This window comes from Panthera tigris, chromosome A3 (genome assembly GCF_018350195.1).
Source record: "Panthera tigris isolate Pti1 chromosome A3, P.tigris_Pti1_mat1.1, whole genome shotgun sequence".
NCBI classification, from domain to species: domain Eukaryota; kingdom Metazoa; phylum Chordata; class Mammalia; order Carnivora; family Felidae; genus Panthera; species Panthera tigris.
Window position 1 is genome coordinate 138869173 of NC_056662.1, and position 9515 is coordinate 138878687.

Genomic DNA, 9515 nt, shown 5'->3' on the forward strand with positions numbered 1-9515 from the left:
GCCCCTGCGCACTGCGCGTCCTCGCTCCACTCCACCCAGACGGCGGGCGCTGTCTCCGCACGTGGCAGTCCCGGCCCTGCGGGCACACGGTCGCCTTCCGGGTAGGTCCGCGGGCGGCCGCACACACACCCTGTCTCACCCGCTCCTGCTACCGCGTGCCCGCCCGCGCTCACCTATTAACCGCGGGTCCCGAGTCCGTCCCTGAGGCGCAGGGCTCTGGACGCCCCGGTTAACGAACAGCGACCCGAATGCACCTGTAAGCGGAGGGTAGGCAGGGCGTCCCCAGGGCCTTCTCAACTGCGGTCGCCCACAGGCAGCATCCCCCTCACCCGGCTTGTTAGAAAGGTGGAACGTTCGGCACCCCCAGGTGTACTCAGACCCCACGTACATATGGGCCCAGGTGATGTGTGCGCACGCACAAGGTTATCTGCCAGAAAAAGTGGGTCCCTCCCAGACCCTGTCCCCCTCGGTTCCCCGGAAGCGCGGATACTCTCCCCTCGGTCCCCCGGGAGCGCTGACACCGTCCCCATGGTCCCCCGGGAGCGCGGGCACTGCCCCCCCCCTCGGTCCCCCGGACACCTTCCCCCTCGGTCCCCCGGAAGCGCGGATACTCCCCCCTCGGTCCCTCGGGGCCGGCGTCGGAAGCAGGCAGAGACGCCCACTCGCCCCCCGGTTCTCGACAGCGCCACTGGGTTGAAGGTCTGAGAACTAAAGACGCTCTCGTCCCCTCTCGCCTCTCGGCCCTCTTGGGAAAACACTCTGGGAACCTAGTTACAATTTCAACATTAGATTTAAAGCCATAGAAAACCGCGAGATGTGAACCTGGCACCGGGCACGGGAGATATCGCGAGATAGCTGGGTCCGAGCAGATTTCGCGACAAGTGGAAATCCCGCGAGAGGGGACGCCGGAGGCGTTCCCTGTGGTAACCGACTGGGGTGGGGACGGGAGACGGTGGTGGTGAGGGTGGGCCTTTCCGGGGACGATGCCATCCGCCTTCTCGGTCAGCTCTTTCCCCGTCAGCATTCCCGCCGTGATCACGGTAACTCGCTGCCTTTTTGGTCGCCAGCTTGGGTGACGGTTTTGGGGGGGGGGGCAGTCCGGGTTTGTTCGCATCCGCCACGGACGCCGACGACACCGGATGGGGCGGGGGCGGGGCCTGGTGGTGGGCGGACCGATCCTGGGCGGGGCCTGGTGGTGGGCGGGACGTTTCGGGGCGGACCTGGCGGGGACTCTTGGGCGGCCCTGGGCCCCAGGTGTGGACGCACCGCGGGTAGAGGTGGTGGGGGGACCGCTCCCCCAGCGCAGTGGGAGCTCCAGGTGCTGCTCGTGCGCTGTTCTGGACGCCCCCCCTCGCTCCCTTCCCTTTGCCCCCTCCGCACATTGATGGGGACGGGTAGCTTGTGGGCAGTTTACCCTTCGGGGCGTGCAGAAGCGGCAGGGGACACTTAGTCTTGAGGGCTCTGCAGTGGCCTGATGCAGTTCCCGGCCTGGTTTGCTGAGGGCGGGGCTAAGGGCAGGGCTTGGGGGTGAGCTTGCAGGGGAGATCTAGACGAAGGGTAAATCCGAGCATGGTTGGGGGGGGCGGATACGAGCATCTGAGGGTGCAGACATGCCCACCCTCCGGTTGAGGAGACCCGACATGTCAGTGCTATTTGGCGGCCTGGCAGAAAGGTCGGAGGAAATCTAGCAAATTGGGATGGCTCAGATTTCCCAAGGCCTTGAGTGCTAGTCTCAGGAACTCTGTTCTTGCTTGTCATGGGACGATGATCCTTAGAAGCCTTAAAACATGATTTTATTCAGGCCACAGAAGGGGAAATCCGTGGTGCCCCAGTTCTGCGTGCTCAGACATTAAAGCAGTGACATTTCTCTTTAATGTCTGCGGGTGGCTGCGGTGCAGTCGATTCCCGTCTCCCTCCTCCCCTTCCTTCCCCTTCCTTCCCCAACACCTGCTTCTGGGAGGCCTGTGGGGGAAGGGCCCTGGACGCCCCGGCCAGCAGCCCCAGGAGCGCTGGCAGTGAGGGACCGCTGGCCTCCCTGACCCAGGAGACGCGACGCCTGGCCCCCACGTGAGTTGACGGTGATGAGTTTCTAGCGATGTGTCTTGCAGCAGACGGACTGGGCGGAGCCGTGGCTCATGGGGCTGGCCGTCTTCCACGTGCTGTGTCTGCTGCTCACGTGTCTCTCAGCCCAGAGGTATAAACTACAGGTCGGGCATTTCCTCTGCTTAGGTGAGTAGAATGCACGAATTCTGTGACCCAGATTGCCGTGTGACGTGACCAGGTGCAGGGTGGGACGTGTCAGTAAGAGAGCGTCCTAGGGAGAGAGGGAAGCGGTGCGTTGGCGTCGCAGAAGTCGTCCTGCAGCGCAAGGGATGAGCGGAGGCCCTGCTTCCTGCCGTCACGTGCTGTCACGGGCGTGTGCGCCTCTGGGCCCGCACGAGGTGGTGGGCAGCACCGGCTCCGCGACGCAGTTTCGGACGGAGGTGTGTTGCTGCCGCCCGTGATCCGGACGAGGCAGCAAACCAGCGGAGCTCCGGGGCGGGGCCTCGTGCGAGGTGCGGGGGCAGCGCGTAGACCGGGGTGTGCAGGGCCTGCAGGAGGGAGCCACGCAGCAGGGGTGCGGCGCGAGGGCCCCAGTGAACTCCCTGCCGCGAGGACAGCTTGTGCACGGGCCCTGGGGCGGGTCCCTCGGAGAAAGTCGCCGGCCTGATCACGTGAGCGGACATGCGAGGAAAACTTGGCAACTCAAGAACTGTGTTCGGTTTCTTATTTTTGAGGGTGAAGAGGGGAGGACTTTGCACACGTGGGGGCAACAGACAGACAGTGTTCTATGTGTGTGTACATCTTCGGTGATTCCTTTGACTCTCAGACCCGCACAGATTGATTTTATTCGGGGCGGTATTATTTGCCGCATTTTTAAAAGTGAGACACGGAGGGGCTCCCTGCCCCCCAAGTCACTCAGCCCCTGGGTGGCACCGCCGAGGTTCATTACCCGGTCAGCTGGCAGAGATGGCGTCATTCCGCCGCCTTCCGTGTCTCAGCCTTTCCCCCGCTTTTCTCCTTTTCCCTTGGCTTTCTTGATGTGCCTCGTTGGGTCCAATCCGGAGGGAGGAGTCCAGAGGTTCTAAAGCCATGGTGTCTTCCGTTTTGTGACTTGGGTCAAGGACGGGAAGGTTTTTCCCATTTTAATTTACCTGAGAACTGAAAGCATCAGACTTTGCGGTTTGCCGCGTCCCGCCGTGTAGTTTTCACGCAGGAACGGTGGCAGCACGCGATGCTGAGCGAGCTCCGGATCCGGGGTTGAATAGCCGCGTGCTTCTGCGTCCCGGGCTCCGGGAGGGTCGCGGTCTCTACTCAGGTAGGCTCGGGGGGCATCGGGATTCCTGCTGCGGCCGCCAGAACCTCTGGGCCTGTCTCTAGCCGGCTGTCCCGTGTGTCCCCGCGGGGTGGCAGTGTGACGGTGGAAGGCACCTGGTCTCGCAGCTCTGGGCGTTCTGTGACTGGGTCACTGTGATCGGGTCGTGTCGGAGCGCGGGCGCAGGCACACGTGTGCGCACGTGGTTTGCAGGGGCAGACCTGCTTCCGGCCTCTGCACGGCTCAGCGGCTCTGCACTGAGACCTTCCCGTGTTTCCGTCAAGGGGAGGCGTCCTACCTGTAGTGTGCAAGCGTTACGGTCTTGCCTCACACTGTCTCTAAAATAGGAAGTCCATCTCTCGTCAAATTTTTGCTGTTCTCTTACATTTATGTTAAATATACCATTGCCAACAGCATGTTTAGTTCTGTAAAGAGGGGTGATCCATCGTCATCCAGATCCTGACACGTGGTTTCTCTCTCTTCCAGTGATTCTAGTTTATTGTGCCGAGTACATCAACGAAGTAGCAGCAATGAACTGGAGGTAGGCCGACGCCCTGTGCGTGTTGACCGTACTGGGGAGTGGCACTCCAGAGCGGTCTGTGCAGTGGGAGCATTGCACGCCGACCACAAGACTCCGGGAGCCGCAAGAGAAAACGAGTCGCTGAAGGCCCTGGGGGCCCAAGTGCTTCTGCTCCGACAGGTTTAGGTCAGAGGAACGGCTTATCAGACAGTTTAGGATTTGAAGATTGGTTGATACGGTTCATGACAGCGGGCGACGGTTCAAGGGGCTGTTTGAGGTAGCTCTATTTGCAGAGTAGAGAAAGTGGCATTTTAGAGAGAATTCGGTCCATGCGTGGTCAGGGCCGTGGGTGATGTGCTCTGAGACCTCTCTGCCCTCCCTGGACCTGCCGTGTCCTCTCGAGGCCTCGGGATGTCCTCCTGGCATAAACCCCCGGCCGCCCTCCGGTGATCGCAGCTCCACCCCCTTGCCTGCGGCCTCCCTGGAGCCCCACCTCCTCCCTCTCCACCACGGCTCCTGCCAGCCTCGGGGTGTGGAGACCCGCGGGGCATCACCAGCCGTCACTGCCCTCTGCTTGTCCTCCTCCCCCGTTTCTGGCTCTCACATCATCCTGCCTGAGTGTCAGGCCCTGTGTCTGGGTGCAGCTCAGCACCGGCACCCACACGTGTGAGTGAGACACAGCTGTGCAGACCGAGGGCCTTCATCTGGGACCCTCACACGTGTGTCTAGATGTGGCTTTCAAACAACGGTCCACAGGCCGTATCTGGCCCACTGGTTTTACGTGGCCTGTGAGCTAAAAACGGTCTTGCTTTTCTAAGTGCTAAAACATTTACATTTCTTCAATGCGAAAGAAAAAAAAGAAAAACTACTAGACTCTCAGCAAAGAGGGGTTGAAGACCTTGCCTCTTGGCCCGGGAAGCATGCATGTGTGCCATTTGGCGCTTTCCAGGAGGTTGTGGAAAGCCACCCTAGGTGACCGTGCACGTTCCATCCCACCTGCGTTACACCTGCTGTCTTTCCAGCCCCCACACGTCCTTGCTCGTCGGGTCCTGAGGACCTGGAAGAAGCTGTGCCTTCAGGGAATGGCTGTGGCCCCAGCACCTGCTCCTGGCTGCCCTCTGAACCCATCTCCTCAGCCAGACGTACTGAGAAAATCCCCACTTTTCAATGTAAAACAGGGCCCCTTGGGCCTCCCCCATCTGGACCCTTCACGATGAGACTTGGAAGATGGTCACTGTCCCCTTGGGCCCGCTCCCCACCTTGTAGTGGAAACGCTGTTGTTCATGACAGGGTGGGGCGCATGGGGCCTGGCCCACCGCCAGTCCGCGGGTTACTTGACCTCAGCCTCCCTCCCCCTGAACCACCTGCTCGCGGGTTTCCAGGACGCCAGGCTGCCAGTCTCCTCTCTCAGGACGTCCCTCCTTCCGCTCTCTGCCTTCCTCCTGTGCGAGGGCAGCCGCCCCAGCCGCTGGAGGTCTGATGACCATCAGGAGAGCAGCGCTTCACACTCGGCCCCCATCCAGAGCTGACCCCAGGCACGGTGCTCCACTCTGTACTGGCGCTTCTCCTCCCAGTGACTTTGGCCAGAGACCTCACTCGCCACGCAGATTCCTCCCGAGGTCCTTGACCTTGGAAACAAACCACGAGCGCGGCTCTGTCCCTCACCTCCGGCGCCCGCCCCCACGCCTCCCGAGCGGTGGCCTGCTTCCCCAGGCGCCAGCCCCTCCTCGACCTAGGCCTCGGCACAGCCTCGGCACAGCCACGGCAGCCACGGCCACAGGCTGGCCACGGCTGGGCCCTGGTGGCTCCCCCGGGTCCCTGCTGGAGTGTCGGGAGCCTTCCTGCAGCCCACGTGCAACTCCATGCTCCTTGGCTTCATTTTTCTCCGGAAAAATGTAAGCTCTAAGCTCTGCCTCCCCTGTTCTCGGCCGTGACGCCAGGGCTGCTGGCTGGCTCCTCGGTGACTCACTGAGCTAACAGGTTGTTAGGTGCTTTATAAACGGTCGTCCTGCATATCACTGGTGGCCGCAGACGAGCCCCAGGATACAACCAGTCTCTGCCTGGGGGCAGCTTGAGGGACCCAGCCTGCTGGTGAGAGTTTGAGCAGAGAGTTTGAGCTGGTGAGAGTTTGAGCCGGCTGGCACCGTCTCAGAGTAGCTCTGGAGCGCGTGCAGCCCGTGACGCCTTCTGGCCCACAGAAGGCACAGCACGTCCCAGGTGACGTCAAACTCGCCGTTAACCAGAGCGCACAAGCGTTTACTTTGCCCGGCAAATCCGAGGGTTGATTGCTGTTGCCCCCGCCGCCCTCTTCCCCAGGCCCCGGGGCTCCTGCCTTCTTCGCCACGGGCCCGCTGCACGTTCCCTGATGGGGCCCAGTAGGAGCGAGCTGGGAAGGGCTGAGGGTGGGTTCGGTTGTGGGGCAGGCGGTGGAGCCTTAGTCGACGTAAGAGGCTCTCCAGGAGCCTTACGTTAGGGAATATCGCTAAGGACGTTGTTCCATTATACCAAGTAACTTTTAATTTCTTCCTGAAACAGGTCATTTTCAAAATACCAGTATTTCGATTCACGGGGGATGTTCATTTCTCTAGTGTTTTCAGCACCGCTGCTGCTCAATGCCATGATCATCGTGGTATGTGTGTTACAGCTTTCTGAGTTCTAGTGTTGTTGATGGATGTGTGTTTTCCAATTCTAAACGTGTCTCAAAATCATTGTTTTTAGATTATGTGGGTCCGAAAGACTTTGAATGTAATGACTGACCTGAAAACGTTACAGGAGAAGAGAAGAGGAAGGAAGAGAAAAGAAGAGTAACACTGGAACAGTTGTGTTGGTTTTCTTATGGACGTTGTTTTCCTCTGTTGTTGTGTCAAGGGTTAAAGTGTGCATCGGAGGCGTCCTTACTCGGCCACTCACGTTTGTGCAGAGGGTTCTTTTATCGTGACATCCGTGTTGTAGGACACACTTTAAAACTGGTTTTTAAAATAAACACTAGTCTCCTGTTCCATCTGGGTGTTGGTTAGCCCTGGATCAACCCAGGATGTCGGCGTCTTCCTGTTAAAGTGTGTAAATCAGTAGTGTCTGTGCATAGTTCGCCGAGTTGTCACCTGTACGGTTAGTATTCATTGTAAAGCGTTGAAGCAACGTACACACTTTGAAGCAGATGATAAACGGTGCTGTCCGTGCAACGGCACCATCACCCCCTGCATGTGCTGCTTCCCAGGCTGCGGCCCAGCTGGTTCTCCGTGGAGGGGATGTGGCAAAGTTGGTGACGTTCTGGGTTGTCACTGGAGGGCTGGAGCCCAGGGTGGTCCCGAGCTAGGGATGATCTGACCCGGCACGTTAGCAGTGCCAGGATTGAGAAGCCCTGGGCTGGAGCAGTCTGTACGTGAGACCCTGGGAGCAAGGTCCTGAAAAGAGTCAGGCTTGTGAGCGCAGGCAGCCAAGTCCCAGGAGGCGAGGCTTCTGTGAAGGGCACACAGTTGGCCCCGGGGCAGAGGAAGTTCGGGGCTGCTGTGTGTTCTCACCGGAGTTCTAGGAGTTAACGGTACAAAGGCCTTCAAGTCAGGGCTCCATGGAAAGGTTTTCAGGACGCGGGATTAGAAGTAGAAATATCCAGTGACTGTTTAGCTGTTCCAGCTAATAGGTTTTTACAATGATGACAGGATTATAGTCCTTCCTAAATTTCACTTTTTCAAAGTGTGGGTGCTCAGGAACGTGCTAGCACTTGTGTTAGAACAGGTGCACCATTACCTCTTAGCATCTCCTTTGCAGACTGTCACTCAGGCCTCTTGGTCCTTCCGTAGCTGGAGGGCCACAGGTGAGTAGAGATCCAGGTTTTTAAAAGTGCAGGGTCCAGTATAGGAAATGCTGCTGGCTCTTGATTTGTTTGAAAAAAATTGTGAATAGTTGTCTTAATTTTAACAAGGTTTCTCCCTCTAAACGAAACCTATTCTTTAAATTAAAAAAAAAAAGTCTATCTGACATTTATATTTAGCAGCTTAAGAGGTGACACTCTGATAGTTTTTATTTTTATTAAAATTTTTTTTTAACGTTTATTTATTTTTGAGAGACAGAGCACAAGTTGGGGAGGGGCAGAGAGAGAGAGAGAGAGACACTGAATCGGAAGCAGGCTCCAGGCTCCGAGCTGTCAGCACAGAGCTGGATGCAGGGCTTGAACCCATGAACCGTAAGTAAGATCTTGACCTGAGCTGAAGTCGGACGCTCAACCGACTGAGCCAGCCAGGCACCCCACACTTTGATAGATTTTTAAATTAAATCTTGAAATATATAACGTTTTCCTGGACAATTGTGAACTCTTGGTAGAGAAACAATTTCCTGATTTCTGACAGTTTTAGAAGGGAGTTGATAGGATCTTCTAGACAGAGCCAGTGAAGTTTCTACTATGACATGTTTTCCAGTTCCTTCCTGGTATGTTCTCTTTTGTATTGAACATAAAAAGTGGTTTCAAAGTAGCATCCGTGTTCCGTCATTTCAAGTCCATTGCTCTTGCAGCCTGTGAGTGGGATGCTCCCCATCAGGTGTTGAGTGGTGTCGTGGTCCTGGGACAGCTCAGGCGTCACAGCCCCGGCCCCAGCCCTGGTCCCCAGGAGTAGCCGTGTGAGCTCATGCAAGGCAGAAGGGATGTGCAGGCTGAGCTTGTGCGGGCCCGTAGAGGGAAGGGGACACAGCCGGACGTCCGGCCTCACGTGGCTGATGTAAGGAGGCCGCGCTGCGTTTCCACTCCCTGCAATTATTTGGACTGTGCTATGGGACCGTCTGGATGTCATAGTGCGGTATCGTGAACATGGTCTGAATTTGATTTTAATGATGTGTATCAGCGTGAAAACATGACACGGGCCTTGTCTTTGTACATTTGTGTGTGCATATGTAATTTCGGGGGGGGGGGCGGTTATATTTTATTTTCACAAACACACACACAAACCTTTTTTAACTGGTAAGTTCATATTCTGTGCCTTAAAATGCAATTGTTAAAAAGTGTTTTAATTCTCATTGTCATGGGAAGGAAGGTCCTATACGCCAAACTGCCCGCTCCATCCAGAGGACATCGTCCCCTCTGTTTAAGTGAAGCAGACGTTTTACGTGTATATTTGTAAGCGAAGAGGGGGAAAAAGAGATTCATGATAAAAATATATTTTGCGTATTCCAAATCTGTGACACCTTCAGTGTCTTCGTTGACACTGACCATATGATTGACTTGATCGACTATATAATAACATATAGTATGGTTTTTTCCCCCTGAAATTGTACATTTGCTTTGACTTTTCTGTGGACGAAGCAGGAACCCTCAGAAGGTTGGCTCTGCTCGTGTGGCCACGTGGTCCCTCACTAGGCCCTGAGCTTCACGTACCCAGACATTCACTTTTGTCAGAAAATCAGCGCAGACACAGACACACACATATCAAATAAGGTGACATATAAACCTGCATTATTTATTGTGACAAAGTGGCAAGGACATGGTGACATAGTCTCACCCTTTACAAGAAATTTAAAGTTAAAAACTTTTAGGGGCACCTGGGTGGCTCAGTGGGTTAAGTGTCCAACTCTTGATTTCAGCTCGGGTCATGATCTCAAGGTTACGCAGCCTTCTTGGGATTCTCTCTCTCTCTCTGCCCCTCCCCTACT

General features: G+C 56.5%; 1 protein-coding gene across 4 annotated transcripts; it reads left to right on the plus strand.

The window, feature by feature from the left end:
* Positions 1-274: 274 nt before the first annotated feature.
* On the plus strand, positions 275-6874 carry TMEM18 (transmembrane protein 18). Of its 4 annotated transcripts, none has more exons than XM_042982608.1 (5): positions 275-439; positions 2109-2229; positions 3842-3896; positions 6411-6504; positions 6594-6874. In XM_042982608.1, the coding sequence occupies exons 1-5, from the start codon at positions 404-406 to the stop codon at positions 6681-6683; spliced, it is 396 nt and encodes a 131-aa protein (XP_042838542.1). In that variant the 5' UTR covers positions 275-403; the 3' UTR covers positions 6684-6874. The 4 variants fall into 4 exon arrangements, with proteins under 4 accessions (XP_042838542.1, XP_042838543.1, XP_007087320.1 ...); XM_042982609.1 differs by having other exon boundaries at positions 2112-2229; XM_007087258.3 differs by lacking the exon at positions 275-439 and adding an exon at positions 930-1040.
* The last annotated feature ends 2641 nt before the right edge of the window (positions 6875-9515 follow it).